General features: G+C 43.7%; 1 protein-coding gene across 1 annotated transcript in view; it reads right to left on the bottom strand.

The window, feature by feature from the left end:
* Positions 1–19,229, bottom strand: part of CYFIP2 (cytoplasmic FMR1 interacting protein 2) — an 83,926-nt gene that overhangs the window by 5,903 nt on the left and 58,794 nt on the right. The window contains exons 25-30 of the mRNA XM_044450964.1: positions 18,130–18,220; positions 15,714–15,844; positions 10,737–10,809; positions 10,245–10,339; positions 1,285–1,523; positions 162–309 (exon numbers count right to left, since the gene is read on the bottom strand). Of these exons, the coding sequence (XP_044306899.1) occupies positions 162–309; positions 1,285–1,523; positions 10,245–10,339; positions 10,737–10,809; positions 15,714–15,844; positions 18,130–18,220 (777 nt within the window). The remainder of the gene's footprint in view (positions 1–161; positions 310–1,284; positions 1,524–10,244; positions 10,340–10,736; positions 10,810–15,713; positions 15,845–18,129; positions 18,221–19,229) is intronic.

Genomic DNA, 19,229 nt, shown 5'->3' with positions numbered 1-19,229 from the left:
CAGGCTCCATACAAGGCAGCTTCTGACGTTTCACTCCAGGTACTGGGAATATATTGTGCAAGAGGTCCGCCTAGGGTCTCAGAGAGCCACTGCGAGCCTCAGTAGGTAACAGGGCTGTAAGACCTGCTAAGAAAAGCTCCCTGTGCTTACTCCATACTTACCACATTCTTTATTATTTCATCCTTCCCATCCTGCCTCTGCACCTTTAGCAGGTGGTAACAGAAGTCAAAAAGATCAAAGCGACGCTGCTGCCCCAGCAGAACTATGACTGAACAGCCCGCCCAGTTTAAGCCATCTCCAAAACATTGCCTAAAAGGAAAAGTGACAGAATAGGCGTTATGTAGAGACTGACTGGTTAACACAGAATCATAGAGGTAGTGCAGGACTCCAGGTTAAAGCATCCCTGACAGGTGGCTGTCCAACTGCATCCTGAACTCCTTAATGTGAAACTGCCCACAACATCTCTGGGCACGGCTTTAACAGTCAGGGGATGTTTCCTGACATCCAGCCAGAATCTGGTTTCCTGTAACTTGCGCTCATTATTCCATGTCCTGCGCTCTGGGATGATCGAGAAGGATCCTGGCACTCCTCTGTGTGACAGCCTTTCACGTATTTGAAAAGGGCGATCTTTCCTCAGTCTTTTCTTTTGCAAGCGAAGCGCGCCCAGTTCTTTCAACCTCTGCTCATAGGGCTCCATTTCCAGTCCCTGGTCACCCCATCATTCTCCTCTGAACCCCCTCCTGCTTGTCCACATTCTTCTTGAAGTGCGTGGCCAGGACTGGGTGTGGTACTCAAAATGGGGCCTAACTGGGATATGAGTCAGTTGCTTGCTCTGTGAATTCCTGCTTGGTGGATTCTGTGATAAAGCATTAGCAAGTATGATTGTATGAGTAAATGATCCCAGAAACTGGTGCCCTCCAGCTATGTTGCACTGCGACTCCCATCATGCCATAGCCATCTAGCTGTGGGATAATGGGAGTTGCAGTCCAACACATATGGGAAGGTTGTGCCAGTGCACTGAAATACAGTGGATACCCATGCTCTCAGACCACAGTCATTCAGAGGATAAAGCACTTGACCAGGAAATCCCAAATTCCTTTCCTAATTCGAACACTAGCACCAAGAAAGGAGGCTGGCACCAAAGAGAGAGTCCAGCCACTCATCAAGTGGCCCAGATTCTTCCAAACTTGGAGTACAGAAGCATTCACAGATCTGCCACAGCTTTTATGGCTGCGGGGAAGATCGCTGAACACATGCGATGCAGCCTTCAGCAGGTCAACTCACTCAGCTGTGAATTCGTTTGTTCCCACGGGGATGCAGTACACGAACTGCATGGCGCTCCACAGCCGGTGGAACTCAACACACTCGTCCACGTGCATGACGCCGTTGGTTGGGGGAGGCCCACGCCAGATGGGGTCCTGGAGATAGCTCCGGATGCGGGTCAGGATGACCTCGAACATGGACAGCCCACAGCACAGCCTCTCCTTGGTCAGCAAGTCTCCTTCACGAGCGATGGCAATTTGCTGGGAAGGGAGAGAAGCGCAATGACAAAGAGGTCACTTCTTTTTAGAATGGGTCTGTTGTCCTTTCCACCATTCCCCCAGTGCAATGTGGGAGTTTACCTTGCCCTCAAATCCAATGAAAGTTTGTATCTGAGAATGCTGAACTTCTGTATTATTTACATTAGGAGGCACTTGTCCAAAGTATCCTTACTTTATCCAAACATTCAAGCATAACTCGGAAGGGAAGCTGAAATGTGCTTCTCTACCAGGATTGTTTTTTAATCTTCAAGATTTCCTGCACATTGCATTGTTGTTACCTTCTTAATTCTTGCCTGCAAGTACTGCTTTGCGGTGGTGCATTGTTACTACTGGTGTTTGTAGCGAAGGCTGAACTGCCACACAGCATAGTTGATTTATGATCATGTCTTGTATGTGCCTATTTGTTAGTGTTGTTAATAACAGCTGGTTATTGTGAATTATTTCAATTTGCACATCCATGCTAGTTATTTAGTATCTGTTGCTTAGGATGAGCTAAAGTTTAGGGTTTAAGATGGAAGTTAACTTTGACAATCAGGAATGCAAAATTCTGTGAAAACCTTCAAATTAGATGGATGCCAAAGAGAAACGTGGAAAAGTATTGTAATGGCCCAGTATTTTTTGTGTGCATTTTAATTGTATTGGCTAGAAATTTAGGGCTGACTAAAAATGAAACTAATGAGATAAAATAAATAGGAAAATGGATTTTTCTCCTATTTATGACTCAAAACCAGAACTTTATAGAAAAACATTAAAATGATCCATTATTTCACAACTTCAGTTTTATAGGACTGAGTGCTGGAAACATGCCCTAACCTCCACACATTGTAATGTAAAGAGGGCAATATGTTTCAAGTATGACTCTTCTGCATATTGAAAAGAATGAGAGTTATATAGGACCACTGCCTGGAGAATTGCACTCATCACTTGTATGCTTTCATTTGATGTAGAACAATAAATAAGACGATGAGAATACAGAAACGCAGCACAGAAATGGGAGGCAGGATGGCAGGATGAGATGGGGCTGTGCAGCAAACAGCTGGAGGCATCTCAGCCATCATAGAGCTCTATCATCCCAGCCCTGACTTTGGATAATGTAGTTGCAACCAACAGCACAGCAGGATGGATGTGACCCATTCACCTTGCAGAGGATGCTGCAGTACCGGAATCAACACGAGCCACTCATTGTGTGGCTCCAGCTTTGTGTCTCTTTACATCAGATTGTCAATGCTCCCAACAAGAATTCATCCTCTGAGTCTTAGCGGTGAACTAAAGCTGGAAGTCTAGCATGTAACGTGAAATGGTTTCAATATAGGCTTCTTGGCATGGATCGAGTGGATTTGTTACATCTTCACTGAATAAAGCTAGAAGACCATCTTGGAAAGTGTGGTTCTGGAGAAACTTTTCCCAGACATGAGGCAATACATGCAGGTATACTGGAAATCATTTATGGACATGAAAATATGGTCAGCACTGTACATCTATTGTCTCTTGCATTATCAAAGATGCTTCCTTACTTGCATATGAAGAATCTTTAGGTTGAAATCTTATATATATATATATACTTACTCAAGGGAAAATCCCATAGAACTCAGTGAGAGTAGCTTCCAAAAATGTATGCAATATGATTAGGCAGCAGATATTTATAAGAGTAATGGTCAAATGTAGGCTTGACAATGTAGATACTTTTTCTTCCTCAAAATACCTGCTGGCTTGCATGTTTAATTCAAAGAACCATACCAGATTTTGAGCAGCAGGCTATTTCTAGATTTGAGATTTCCAGATATGGAGTCTTTGAGACATGGAGACTACTAGTAAAGTCTGAAAGCAGCCCATTCTAACATTATCATCTTTGCTGGCTGGGGACTTCTTTAAAGTCTTTTTTAAGGTTACATAAACACATCATTGTTCCCAAATGTCAACTTCAGCAAGTGAGAGGAAAAACTAATCTCCTAGAATAATCAGATGAAGTCATTCTTGAGTAATGATAAGCTTCTTAAGACACTTCTTCTACAAGAAGGAGGTGAAAATTTTTAAGACAAACCTTAAGAATTTTCTGAAGGCTTCTACATAAGATTTCTAGGTAAGTCTGCCCCTCTTCTCCAACTTTTCACTTATTTCTGCAAGGGAATGTATTTCTATAATAATTATACTCCTAAAATGAAAGAAGGCCCAGTTTGGTATGAAACCAAAGAAGATAACAATTTCTCCAGGAAACAGGCTGTTTTCTTGCTCAGCTGTGGACTAAGTTTCACCATCCCTCCATCTAGGCAGAACCACAGCAAATGACTTTTTCGTAATGGGCTTCTTCTAGCGCACCCATGGAGGCATCTAAGTGGTCCTGCGTGCCTGGCCAACCATCTCCACTTCACATGTGAACAGGGCTTCTCAATTTGCCCCATCAGACAGCTCATGCACAGTGGATATGCATGCCTAATTCTGATCCCAGCATGAAAGCCAACGGGGGAAGCCTCTGCCTGACAATTGTCTTTAAGGCTACCGCGACAATTTCCCGAAAGTGTCAGTGTTAGTATATTACAACAACACTATCAAAGACGCTTGTGTTCCTTTGCAGTCTAACAAATGCATTCCGGGACAAGTTTTTCTAGGAGCTTTCTAGGAAAGCCCATGCCAAATCAATCTGTTAGTCTTTAAAGTGTCACAAGATGTTTTGTTGTTGCTGCTGTTTTACCTCAAGCTCTTCCCTTCTGGTTAATGTTTCCTGAAATGATCATGCATGCACAACCTGTACTTTTATGCACACAATTAAATCTCGCAGTGTCTCCTCTTCCCTGCAGTGTGATGGCTGGCAGTATTAGTTTTAGCCTCCTCCTGCCTGCCACAAATGCAGGCTCCATCATCTGCTATCAATGTCTCTCAAATCTCTTAGGGAACTTCAGACGTATTACCCTAACTTAATGCCTGGCTCTCCTAGGACCAAACCCTTTTTCAATTATAATTATTGGGGAAAGGACTCCTGTTGCAGAATTTAAGCTATATAGTTACAAGTACATTCTAATGGAGAAGAAAGGAATTAATATTCAATATGCAAAAAGAAAAAAATCAAGTTATTGTAGAGAAGCTTTTCAGATCCTGGGTTTGCAAACTTCAAATATTTTCAAATTGTGACAACAGAATTAAGGCCCAGGTTCACATGTTGTCTTTTTTTACCTAGAGGTTAACCTCAGTGACATAAGCTTTAGATCCACACCGTTCACACTGTACGAGTGTTCCACTGATACTCCCTATGGTGGATGTGTAAGAACATAAAGATACCCATGGTTCCTGATTGTGTATATGCCTGAGTATTAAGACACACACACCTACTCTTCATGTCTACATCATGGTAAACATTGGTAAAATGCAGCTTTCAAGCAGGCAATTAAGGTGGAAAGAGCCAGATACACCTTCACAAAGAAAAATCAGGATAGCTGGCCCAGAGAAATGAACCCACTCCCATGAATCATGAGAAACTAGGCCCAGAACAAGCAGCTCAAGATTCCTGTGGTTATAAAGATATGAAGAGCATTGCCATGTATCTTACTCTAGGCAGTCCATACGCTCATCCAGCCCAAGCAGGATGCCTTCCCATGGCAAAGAAGTGTGAGCTGCAGAATCCGGGAGGTCAATGCACCATGTGGAGGATTGCTAGGATGACTATCTGTGAACTGATCCTTAGTAACACTCTTATAGTGTCCTAGAAAAAATTGCTGAGCAGATAATTAGCTCCAGTTTACCATTTAGTAAGTTTATCTGCTCTTGTAGGTATGGTGAACAAAAGGAATGCACTCTTTACTTTCTCAGTTGATCAATTACTGTTAATCAGTGGAAGCAACTTTTGCTCAATCAAGTAACAAGTTATCCTATTTAGTTTTTCTATAATGCTTAACGGTCTATACATCTATCCATATTACTGAATCAATTGTCTGGATTATCTCTCTAGTCTCCCTTCTGAACAAAATAGGGTTAATAGACTAATAGATTTTGTTTAGGAACATACATTTTGAAATTAAGATGGATAATCGATATATTAGCTTAATTTTGGTTTACAACACTATTTCATGATGTAGAAAAGCAGCCTAGCTTGGCTCAGGCTGCTTCAGAGACTGCCAGTTCAACTCAGTTTCAAATATTACGAAATACAAATTTTCATGCTTCTTTATTAGCTATCATTAGAAATCAATAAATAGCCGTATCTTTTTCCCTCTTAGTCACACCTAGATCAATTTTGCACGAGTAGTAGCTAATTATGAGGGAAATGTGCCCATCAGCCATGGAAGGTTTTATGTTACATGGCTTTACATGTTGATTTGACCAAAACAAAAACAAAACTGAAAGCCACCTGTCAATCATATTTGCATTTCTTTGCAGAATGTGATGGAATTTTCTAGGATAATTGCCCTTATGAGGCAATAAATCCTGCAGAGTTTAAGATGAACAGATGCAGAAAGCTCTGTGCAAGAGCAGCCTCACAGGCCCCAGATTTGGATGGTGGACCAGACCTTTCTGGGCTGGATTATCCAGGTGGTACACCTGCATCCACTAATGCAATCACACCCGCTCATTTTGCCTTTGTCCATGCTGAACTGATGTGGACTACCTGTGGTCTGGGAGTTTTGCAGCCCTACTGTAAAGTTTGGGTTTTTAAAAAAATATCTCTATGTTTTGTGGGAACAGTTGTTAGAGAAATGACGTGCGGCATAGAAGTGACACCAGCCTGCAAATTTCAGAAGGACAGGTGCAATCTGTTTTGTAGAAGGGGAATGTTCAAATTGGTGGGATGGGGGCAGAAGTAATTCGTTTTTCTTTACTCCCCTGTTGAGTTCTTTGTGGAAGTGGGGAAATCTGTAAGAAAATAGAACATATAAAAGCAGTGTCCCTGGGCAAGAAACCTGCAAAATTTCAGAAGGGGTTCAAGGGCTAGGGAGTTATGATGAATGAAAAGTTTTAAGGTTTGTGGGCAGGGGGTGTTGCTTAATTGACACCAAAGTGACAGAAAATATAATAGGACGGTGGTGGATGATGGATGTCAAGGGTACACTCACAGATGCAGAGTTAACATCCAACCTTGTCCGTATAAGCACCCAATGCAGCACCCTCCCAGCTCATACAGATTCCACCAAAACTATTTTAATATTCCTGCCCTTAGGAGAAAGAACCAGCAAAAAGCACTGAACACCGGACCAGTCCTGAAGTATGTTATCTCAGCATCCCTCACGCAGAGCGGTGGGCCTGGAAAGCTCTGGTAAAACTAGGCACTGTGATTACTGGTTACAGCAGCTGGTCACAAAACTATACCCCTCCCACACACACCCTTCTTTTCCCCATCCAGGTATTTTCTTTAGATGGAGAACATTGGGAGAGATCTTATCAGTTTTGGGATACCCCCTAACTATGTTTCTGTGTCCCTTTGAATCCTGAATCTTCAGGAATGTTCAGATTTGGTCCAATTCAGACACTGCAAAATATGTCTGCATCACCTTGATTCAGATCTGCATTTGGCCAAATCTGAACCAGAATTAGCTAAGCATTATACACATGGGAACACAAGGTGACGCAATACATCATTAGTTGATTTACACCTCTATTTGATGAGATATCGAATTGGAAGCTTGGAATCTTTGGAAGCTTGGTTGTGGTGATGTGCAGGTCCAGTTGTCACTGACATGTGGGGATCCTATGAATGAACGCCTGCCAAAATGTCCTATTCTTGACAGCCCTGATCAGCTATTCTAAACTTTGGAAGTTTAAGAACCAAGCCCTTAAAAGTGTCTAAAAACATTCATGTATGTCAGGAGTAGAAAGACTCTTCCACTAGTTTCTAGTAGATGACCTGAGAGAATCTCATACTAGTATCTAGATGGAAGTCTGCAGAGCCTCATGTAAGCCACTCTGGGTTTTCCTGAAGGTAAACCAAGATAAAAGGCTAATTAGGAAATAATAAAACTAATGGGTGAACAATATGAATCCCCAGAAAGCAGCCTATGACTTAAGGGAGAAGTGAGGAGGGAGAGGTGGATCCTCCTGCAATTGAGTTCTTATTAATTTATTGGAAGCTCCATTCAGGTCCTTGGAAGGTCATGGACATGGCTGAGTGATAGCAAGAGAATATGAGAGACAGAGACAGAGACAGAGACAGAGACAGAGACAGAGAGAGAGAGAGAGAGAGAGAGAGAGAGAGCTACTACTATCTTTGTGGGAGAACTCAAGGAAACTTGCAGCTTCAAGACAGTTGGGAGCATTTAGATCAGGGGATTATTTATTTATTAATCCATTTAGGATATTTCTAGGCTGTCCATCACTTTTGTCTCTGGATGGCTTACAATAAAATCTATGAATACAGAGGATTATAAAAGGGCTAAATCTCTCCTTCCCCATTTCTTGTTCCCCAGTCTTCAACTTAGCACTATGAGAGTTATAAACAAAAAACACTGGGAGATCCTAATCATGGATCTCCTACGTTACATCTCATTTGACCCAAAATGAAGCCCTCTTGCTCACCGCTGGAGAGTTACACAATGGTTAACAATCTCACACTAAAATAAATGTGAGAAGAAGGAGTGCTCAGGTTTGCCTCAGTTGTCATTTTATTGTCTAATGTCCCTCATGAATGGATTAGAGACTAATATTCATTAGACAGTTGACAGAGAGAAATAGGGCAGGCAAACAGATTCCAGAACAAGGATGGATCATTAGACAGACAGACAGCTAAGCATTACGTACACAAAAATGTACATCCGCACAGAGGGATAGATGAGTATTATTTGAATAATCTTTTTGTATATGAAGAGAGAAACAGCTTTAAAATATTGCAATCGCTCACATTTCATGAACACTGCTTTATCGTGTCCCCAACAAAATAAAGTTCAGGATAAGCTCATGTTGTAAATGATTTAATAGCAAGAAGTGATTTTTATTACATTATTCTGAACTATAGCAGATTGCTGTGCATTATTTTAATGTATCTATTTAGAGCAGAGGTGGACAACTAAAGGAGGCCTGGGCACCATTTTTTTTTGTCCTGCTACCCCACCAAGCAGCCCACACTCCCTGGGATGCTGCAACACCAGAGGGAAGATCCATTTAAAAAATTGCTTCCCGGTGGTTTCCTGATGAAATTCGGTCACAAACCATTCCATGGCACTATGAAATGTTACATGGGCTACTTTTTGCTTCTCTGCAATCTAAATACACCTCTCTTCAGCACTCCAGAGTGGCTACAAAGCACTAAAAGGGTCATATTTAGCTTACAAGAGAGCTGAATTGCCTGCTTTAGTGCTTTAGAAGGCTAAAACTGGCATTCTCGATTTTTCACCCACAATTGCTAAATTTGATGCTGTGGCAGGGGCTGCATGAGGCATGCATTTTGCCTCCCTTGGATCTAGATGTAAAAGTAGCAATCTAAGAACATTTACAAAGAAAGAGCTCCCACTCAGCTCAGTGGGACCCTTGTCAAGTAAGCTTGTGTTAGATCTGGCTCTAAGAGTTACACTTAACCCACCAGCATATACACAATTTCACATTATTTGTTGCATTTTATATATGCTAAGCTCATGCCAGGACAAACACCATCTATCCAAAACTATGGGGGTTCTGATGGTACCCTCACAGGAGATTCAGGATTGTTTGCAGCTTCCTGCTGGCTTTACACTTGGCAGCAAGCAATGGTTACTTGCTACACGGTCCAATTTACAAGTAACCCTAAATGATGATGTAGTGTCTTGGGTTTGTGTGCTCTTTGCTCCTCTCTCTGCCTCCTGCATAGCTAAGAGGAAATCTTAACCATAATTCTATTTCAGTGTCTATAATTCCTGGCTTGCCCTTACCTATGAGCCAAGAAACATCATTAAAACCCCCCAAACCCTCTAGTTGATTGTTACACAATCCACATGTAAACTGTGGATTGTTTAGCAAAGCAGGTTGTCTTAAAGAACAATTCCTAATTCCTATCTAATGACAAGCCAGGAGTCACAGAAATTCAATCCAGAGTAATGTCTCCTCCCAGCTGCAGAGAAGGAGAAGGCAGGCATCCTTGGGGCTTGCCTACACAGAGCTAAAACCTGGCATAGCATCATGTGTGAACCAGGATAATGTTCCAACCGACCTGGGTTGCTAAACACAATTTATAACAGAAAGAATTGCACATCTAGAAGTATCTTAGTTTGAGCCTACAGATTATGTAAGGGTTGGAGAAACCTACAATCTCATAATAATTCATATGGCAAGTATTACAATTGACGGATAGGGAGAGGGTAGGAAACTTCCCACTGAGATGTCATAAGGTTTGCTTCGGTCCTTCTTCTTGAGATGATGGAAATAAGAGAGAAGATTGTAATCATGGTTCTCAGGTTTGTGATTATGTGAACTGAGAAGTTCTTGGCTCAAAGTCTGTGGATAAAAATCCAGATCTAAAACTCTGGTAGCCAGCAGGACAATTATGAGCAAACTCATTCCTTTTGACCTTGCTTTACTTAGTGAGTGATAACAGGGACACTGTTGCATACACCACACACAGAGCCTCAGTAAGAACAATCTAATTTTGCTTAGTAGCAGCGAAATATCTGTGGACAGACTACATAATGTTGAACTGAAACCTAGGCAACAACCAGAAAGACTTCCTGTGGCTTAGGGACAATTGTGGGGTGGGGGTTCCAGATATGACATTTTGGGTCACCCACTCAATGTGGCTTTGAATGTCATCCTTACCTGAGGTGTTCCCAGCCTCTCTATTAAGGGAACCAGGTGAAGTGGGGCATATTTGGCTTCGAGACGCTTCATGCGTACCTCCAAGCGTTCTCCTTCTGTTAAGCGAGCAGCAAACAGTGAAATGAGAAAGCAAAACGAAAAAAAATCTAGCATTTCAGAGTCACTTCCCAACCATTGTCCAACTCGGGGACCAGTGTGACAGAGCAGAAACAAAGTAATGCACTGTGGAGGGACTGCGGTTATAGCCATGAGACCGGCACAGTCGTAAAAGGGTCTTGTTTTAAAAGCAAGGCTCTTGCTGTTGCTCACAGGCAGTGTGATGTTACCTTTTGTGTGTTCAGTGGGACCACTGGTAAGCTGAAGTCAATGAATGGCTGGCTAGGCCTAAGGTTCTTAGAAACTTACTGATCTCAAGTATATATCTGCAATTCTATAGCTGTTACACATCTCTGGGAATAATGACTAATATCTGTCCATCTCTTCACTCCTTACCTTTGATGTAGACCCTGGGCAAAATATTTTGGAAGGGAGCAGCATGCAGCAAATCACACACTTCTTCCTGGGACTGAGGCAGGAGGAAGAAAGATAAAAGGTGTTAAAAATTCCCCGTGGGACTGATTGTCCAGCTGTCTGTATGCTTGGGAAGGGCATACTGCCCCGTGTGACTCAAGAGGGTGTATTCAAATAGAGCCCAATCTCGAGGATGAAAGAATGAAAGAAAATGCCTTTTGAATCCAAATATCATTATATCATCCTATCCAAGATCTTCTTGCCTTATGCAAATTTGGAGTTTCACTGGAGTTTTCTATTTACAGAATAGTTTGACTATTTGTCTGAACAACGATGCTGAACAGTGTGGCACTCTGATTCCAAGCAAGCTTTGCCCATGATTAACACAAACGTCTTCTACTTTATGTGACACAATGTCATCATGTACTGTGAAGGATTATGGGGTGTTGTCTCTTCTGCTAACCCTAACCCTAAACTTAGTACAAGAAACATGCAAACAACTTGTGGTCCTCCAATACTCTGGCCTCCAATTCCTTTCATCCCTCACCACTGGCTACTGATGGGAGCTGTTGGCCAGAACATCTGGAATGCCATGAATGACCCACACCTTGACTAGAAGATGGAAAGCCCCCTGAATCCACCACATCTGGAGTCCAACATGGTTCCCTCCAGAGGCCTCTCTGAAGAGAGGTTCCCAAGCACCTACGCTTAGAAGGACAATTCAGGTCTTTCAGAGACTAAATTGAGCCATCTAATTTCCAGGCACTTAACCCCACCCAGGCACCAACCTTCTAAGCTTCTCAGTGAAGACTGGGCATCCTTGCAGGCCAGTCCATTTGACCCCATGACTACAGACTCCTTTCAAGCCTATGAAACTCAGTTTGAGAAGCAGGATTCTGGCTTTACCTAACAACAGACGTGGGGACCATGGTAAGCAATACTGTGCCCACAGCCTTCCACAGGGAGCTCCTCCAGGTCCTGCAGACCCTGTTCAAAGGTGCCTGCTTTTTAATGTAAAAGCAGCCACGAGGGTGGGAAGGAAAGTTTGGATCTATTGACTCTCCCCAAAACTGCCATTTGCTTTGTGGTTGGGGGTGGGGGGACACATGCAGGCGAACCTTCCTGCCTCAGTGCCACAGTCCCAGTCCAAATTAGGCACACCTCCTCCTCCGGCTTCAACTAGGTGAAGAAAGGGTGGGTACTCGGAGGAGGGCTTTCTCAGCGGTGGTGCCTAAGTTATGGAATGCGCTCCCCAGAGAGGTCCGCCTGGCGCCGTCGTTATTTGTTTTTCGGCGCCAGGCGAAGACCTTTTTATTTAAGCAGCATTTTAAATGTTAATATTATTGAATTTTATCTGGCCAGGGCAGCTTATTTTATATTGTATGTTTATATTTTATTCTAATGTTTATATTTTTAATTTATGATTATGATTATTTTATTTATTGTTGTAAGCCGCCCCGAGGCTTCGGCGAATGGGGCGGCATAAAAATGTTTTAATAAATAAATAAATAAAAAGCCAATCCCCTACATTAGGCCTGGGTTGACTTTCTGACTCATCTGAGTCTGGTTTGTTACTTGGGGCATGTTACCTGCTACTGCCTAAAAGTGATAAACTGGCTTGTCCGTAACAACATGCTAAATCCATCTTCCCTACCTTTGCACCTTGCAGATGTATTGGTCTACAACTCCCACCAGCCGCAGCCAGTATGGCCATTGCAAAACTGTACTAATCGCCACTGCACCTGCCCCTTGTCTTTCTTCATTTGATTTCTTTTCTATGTGCCCATTGTTGGGCCTCTATTGACACCTATTTGCACTTCACAGGGACCAAGAGCATCACAGGAGTGCAAGACCACCCTAAAAGGTAGCCAGGCCAACTATTCAAATGTATTTATTCACAAGCCAAGCCTCCATTTGGCTGTGTGAAATCCCAGGTTTAGATGCAGCCAAAGTCCCTCTTATATTTCAGCAAAACACCGCAGAGACTTTCAGAGAGCTTCGCACTATAAAGCCCAGAAGAGGGAGCCTAGTTAGGGGTCGCTGTCACAAGGACCTCTTTCTTGGGCATTCCAGGGCTGCTTTCTCCAACCTGGTGCCCTGAAGATGGTGGTGCTGGTTGGGATGATGGAAATTGTTCTGCCACACATCTGCAGGGTGCTAGCTTGGGGAAGGCTGTTCTAGGATCCTTCCAGGAAAAAGCTGCTGCAGACACGCCCAACGTCTTGCCACTAAAAGTAAAAGAAATGTGCCTTTACAGGCTGTACCTAAAGCAAGCTTGGGAGCTCATTAGAAAGGACTCATGAAAACATGAGGGTCATAAAAAGGAGTCAGCTGGATACACAGAGCTGGCTTGTGGCTCACCCCATGGTATATGCAGAGCAAGGGAAGATAAAGGTCTGTTTGTAAAGACATTTGGTTTGAAACAAGTCTTGTGAATGTAAATTGCAGCCTGACAACTTAATTGCAATTGTTTCTATTTCACACAACACTATATCATGGGAGAGACTCTTGTAGCTCTTTGGCTGTAAGCCACCAAATGTGTAAATGAAAACGGTCTTGCATGATCTTCTATGTTGTTGCTTTTATATCACTCTATGGAAAGCAAATAACTCTTGATGCTAACAGAAAGGAGGACCTAGACATGCCACTGTGGATAGAGAAATAGTATCCAGATTTCAATCCTTTGCATACTTTTTTCCTTTTAGGCAATGCCCCATTAATCATAGAAATGGGCTGGAAGAAGCCAAGAGAGGAACCACAGAATGAGAAGCATTTGGAAACACATACAGATACCCAAAGTTATTCCAAACTGCAGACACACACAGAGGCAAGACCTGGAAAGCAGAAATGCCGGAGGAGACTTGAGTAATGGTTGGCAGCAAATTCTGCATGAGTCTACAGGGCGGTGTAGCAACAAAGTAAACCATGATGGCTGCAGGCTGCATGCAAAGAGGCAAGACACTGCAAAAAGAGGAGGTGTCAATAGATCTCTGCGTGAGGACACATTTGGAATGCTGTGATCAATTCTCCAATCTCCAGCCATGCCTTACAGAGTCAAAAGTAAGTGCACAGTCCCTCATCCAAGCCTCGGGCACTAACCGCAAGTAACATGATGCACATCCTAGGAGGGTGTTAGTTACTTGTTTCTATGTCCAGGGCAATATTTTATAAACAGTTAATTGTATGATGAGAAGGAGGTGCTTTCTACTTCATCAGAAAGCCAGCACTAGAACTGGTTGTTTCGTCCAATTTTACCTTATCCCTTGACTGTCAAACATAGAGGGGGAGGGAGCTTTGTGGCTGCCTACACATGGAGTCCCTTTTCCTTCCAGAGCCATCTTTGCACACATAGATCTTGTTTTTAATCACATGGTAACTTCAGATGACAACTGCCTGTGCTTTGTTGCACGTCCTAAGTACCTGAATAAGTTAATAGATTAGTAATCGATAGATTAGTTTGTCCTTGGAAAAGGACATGTTTGTAGAATTCTACTAGAAATTGACTTTCATTATGATGTTCAGGAAATCATGAATTCAGAAGGTCTTTGTCAAAGGCCATTCTACCAGGAGTTAAGATCTACTCATAAAAAAGTCTACTGCTCTGAATCTTTGATTCAGAAAAAATATTTGCTGTTTTGGAATGGTGTAGTTAAGAAAAATAAGCTCATGCCAAAATGTTCTCCCTTGAGTCACAAGCAGGAGATGGAATCTCAGAGAGGACACATTAATACATCATGGGACAAGTGTACTCAGTAAGTGAGCTCTGAGTCTTGGGTAGCTTTATGGCTGTCGGAAAGTCCAAAAGAATTAATTATTTTGCATACAGTATCAAAATCTTCACTGAATGGCTTAAAACTGAGTGATCAGATAACCTTGTCACACACACGATCAATAGAATTCTTATCACCCTGCCCAGAACATCTTTCCTTTACATAGGACTCACTGTGCTTACCTTTGTGCGGCCATTGACACTCTGCAATTATGGCAAGATAATATTGGCTCTCTGATATACTAATCAGGTGCCATTTCTATGAGAAGCAACTGAGTGGATTAAGCATCCAGTAAGAGGAGGAGAAAGAAGGTGTTGCACATAAGCACAGGCTCGACAGTACGCAGATTAGAAGGACTAACATATCCACAATGGGAGAAGGCACTGTTCAAGGGAGCTGTGATATGGCCGAACAGCCTAGAGTCCTTCACCTTAATGGAAGATGGGAAACACAAGAAGGAATAGACTAGAATAGACACTAAGAGATATTTGGATAGGAGCTTCCCACATTCTCAGTCTGGGCCTGGGTGCTAACAGCTGTATAGGAAGCAGACAGAGTGGGTACTCTGAGAAATCGAGACTCCGTGTTTCAGAGTCCAACATCCGTGTCATGCAAAGTACACATTCCGCACTGCGCTTTTGCTGCCATGCCTGAAGTGGAGTGGATAGCACAGGCAAGGGACCAGCAAGGACCGAAATCATGGGTATATGCGGACCGTTAGGGCTGGTTCCGCACATGCCTGTCCTACATAAAAAGCTATGGGAACAAGCGCCAAGCTCTCCTTCAGCATGGATGCTCTATGTCATCTGTACAGAACACACCTCAACTTGCAATGAACTTCACAGTGATCTGATCACTTTATGGTGATTTTCCAAATCAGATTCAAAACAAAGGGCCTTTCTCAACTCGGAACTAACCCATAATCTGCACCGCTTTCACCGTGGCCTAATTCCCACATTCAGTAACTCTTTGCTTCTGAGTGCACCATGCTACTTCCTAAAATCTGTTCTTATTTACACAGTTTTACAGCTTATGCCTAGTCCTGCTCCTCAGACATAGCTAAATGGCATCACTCTCCTTGGATCCCAACCATATTTATACTTGTTGAATTGGAATTACTCGTTTATTAATGTATTATCTGAAGTTTGTTTAGCCCAGCCAATTTCCAAAAGAATTCATCTCAACTCACCAGGGCCTGCTCTATGAGAAGGCAGAAAAGAATGGCATTACCCACTTCCCTCAGGCTCTGGAATACATCAGTCTTTAGCTCTGCATACTCAATGATGTCCTTCAGCTGGTGATGGAAAAACTCCAGGATTCCTTGGGAGAAGCAAGGAAGAGAGATCACAAATTAACTAGGGGGTGGCTATGCCGCCCCTTTGAGATCAGCAACAGATGCCCTTCTCCGGGAACCCTCTGTGAATGATATTAGGAGGGTGAGTACCTGGAGGAGGGCCTTCTCTGCGGTGGCACCCAACCTATGGAACGCGCTCCCCAGAGAGGTCCGCCTGGCGCCGTTGTTATTTGTTTTTCGGTGACTTTTTATTTAAAACTTATTTTAATTGTTAAATGATTTGTATTTATAGGATTTTAAATTTTTAGTCGAGATGCACCGGGGGTTTTTAAATAATTTTTTTATTGTTACATTGTTATTATTTATGTATTTATGTATTTTGTTTCTGTTGTGAGCTGCCCCGAGGCTTTGTTGCAATGGGGGTGGCATAAAAATGTTTTAAATAAATAACTATGACAGGAAAGGGAACTACCAAGTCTGTCAGACAAGTTGCTGTCAATTCCTATATGTAGTTAGGTAAATAAGTCCTGAAATGTGCATAATTTTGGGGGCAAACCAAAAAAAAAAAAAATGAAGCTCATAATCTGAGATGGAATCCCAAGAATGCCGACAAGCTTGACTTGTATGATTCATACAGCCCTAGTCCTGTTGCATGCCTACTTCAGCAGAACAAGTACTTCCATATCTAAAGAGGGATGATTGGCCTAAAATTGTGAATGCTTCTGCAGCTTCCTTGTGCATACATATTAGTTTTACATTATGGACTGTTTCCAGTATTTCATTTTATTTGTATCAACATTATGATTACATTTTTAAAACGTAACACACCCAGGGCACAAGATAATGAGGCAGCCTGTAACCCTCCAGAATGTGTGGATTATGGGGCTCCTATTTTTCATAAATAGGAAGAGCACAGAGGCAAAACTCACCTCCATGTTTCTCCTGCCCTGCAAAGCAGTTAGATGGCCAGTTTCAGCTAAATACGGTGCTTTGGTGCTTTAGAAGGGAAGGAGGCCACAGCAGTGCTAGTCTATGTTGTGAGTTGGTGGTGCTGGTCTCTTTCTCTCCGAATGTCCTTCTCTGAAGACATGCTTACAGCCCTGGAGAAGCTGCCAGTTCAGGGACAGGGGCTCGCTGAGGACAGGTCACAGCTCTGAGGTCAGAGCTGTTTTCCCTAATCAGAGCTGGGATTCACACAGACAACAGAACTGGGGCCCTCCAGACACTGTTCAGGGACCATGGGATCATTCTGCTAGGGACATTTATTTTATAAGGCTTTCAATGAATGGATACAATAAAATAAAATAAGGTTACTATGACACAGATTATTTTATTCCTTCCCAATTTTTCACTTGAATGGGCCAACACAACACAACACACACAGTGATAAAATATAGCTAAATTATGAAAAGTCCATATTAAAACAAATATGTGACAAGTAGGTCAAATCCATTTAAAGCTATAATAAAAGTAGCAAGGAAAAGGAATGGTACTTGCAACTACCTCTGGAGCATGTCGAAACAGAAGCACTTCTGGAACGCCCAGGGCATCAACGGCCATGCAGTGATGCTGCACGCTGCCCTTGGCAGCACCTGGGAGAAGCAGGTGTGTGCCAAGTGGGGGCGGTGCCCCTGTTCGGGAGGGCAGGGGCCACTGGGAGGAGGAAGGCCCCTGAGAGCAACGGCAGGCCCAGTTCGTGCAGAGCAGGATGGCCATCGAGCGGCAAAGGCTGCCCACACCGGGGAAGCTCAAAGCGCTGCTGCTCATGAGGCCGGTTTGCCTCCCAGTGGTGGCCTCTGCGAAGTGCAGCGATCCCCTTCGCTGCTGCTCGCCAGAGCTCTGTGCATTGCAGCCTGGCCCACGGCTGGATGTTATCTGCTTAAGCCAACCGGAGTACACTGCCCCAAGCAAATTGGGAAAAGGCTGGGGCAATTAGTTGATTAAGCAATCTAATTACTGGCAGTGTGGTGTACGCAAACCAGGGAGACCTGGGTTCAAACTTCTCTTCAGCCATGAAGTTCACCAGGTGGCGTCTGGCAAGTCACTGTCTCTGGGGCGGCTTTAAGGCAGGACAGTAGCACATGTCACTCTCCGAGGAACATCTTGAAGGCAGAAAGGTTCTTACAGTGGAAGAGTTAATGTCGACAGGCATCTCATGATGCAGCCTTTCCAGCTGGGTGCCCTCCGTATGTTTTGGACTTCCATCTACCCAAGTCACCATGGCCATGGATCAGGAACGCTGGAAGCTGTAGCCCAAAACATCCAGAGGGCACCAGGGAAAAGGCTCCCCTAATGCCATCCAAGTACCAACCTGGAGATCCGTATTCATGCCTTGGCAGGCGGCAGATCTTCGGCATCACTTCTATCAAGGTTTTCACATACTGAAGGATGGTCCCTTGCAACTATGGAAAACAGGAGAAAATAAAAGACAGCTGTAGAAGACAAGCTGAAAGCTGGCAGCTTGCTCTGTTTTACAAAGTGGCCACTGGCCCACACATTTTGGCTGGCTTTGACCATCTGCTTAATCCTCAACTCAGAGGATAGACATACAGAGGGAGAAGATTTTGTTATTTTGGCAAAATAAACATATTACATTGGAAAAGCAGGAGGCAGGGAGGGGAAGCACATGTGTGCAGAGTAATAGACATGCCTTTTCAGCATTTGCCGAAGCAAAGAAATGCATGCAACCAGTAAGCTGGCCGGTGGCCAACCTCCCGTTTCTGGGCAAGGTGTTGGAGCGGGTGGTGGCGGGACAACGCCAGGCTCTCTTGGATGAGACTGATTATCTGGACCCATTTCAGTCCGGCTTCAGACCCGGGTATGGTACTAAATCTGCCTTGGTCGCCCTGTATGATGACCTGTGCAGGGAGAGAGAAGTGTGTCCCTGTTGGTTCTCCTGGACCTCTCGGTGGCTTTTGATACCATCGACCATGGTATCCTTCTGGATAGGCTAAGGGGCTGGGAGTAGGAGGCACTGCTTGGCAGTGGTTCCGCTCCTATCTCAACGGCCGATTCCAGAAGGTGGTGCTGGGGGACTTTACCTCTGCGCCATGGCAGTTATGCCATGGAGTTCCACAGGGGTCCATTCTGTCCCCCTTGCTATTCAACATCTACATGAAACCGCTGGGAGAGGTCATCCGGAGGTGTGGGCTGCGGAATCATCAGTACGCTGATGATACCCAGCTCTACCTCTCGTTTTCCACCAATCCAGGTGAGGCAGTGGCTGTACTGAACCGGTGCCTGGCTGAGGTAATGGGCTGGATGAGGGCCAATAAACTGAAGCTCAATCCAGACAAGACGGAGGTCCTGCTGGTAGGTGGTTTGAACTCCTTGGTAGGTGACTTGGATCTTGTCCTGAATGGGGTTGCACTCCCTCTAAAGGACAGGGTCCGCAGCTTGGGAGTGCAACCC

Source organism: Varanus komodoensis, unplaced genomic scaffold (assembly GCF_004798865.1).
Source record: "Varanus komodoensis strain SLA01 unplaced genomic scaffold, ASM479886v1 scaffold6_1, whole genome shotgun sequence".
Lineage (NCBI taxonomy): Eukaryota > Metazoa > Chordata > Lepidosauria > Squamata > Varanidae > Varanus > Varanus komodoensis.
This window is presented reverse-complemented; position numbering and strand designations above follow the sequence as displayed.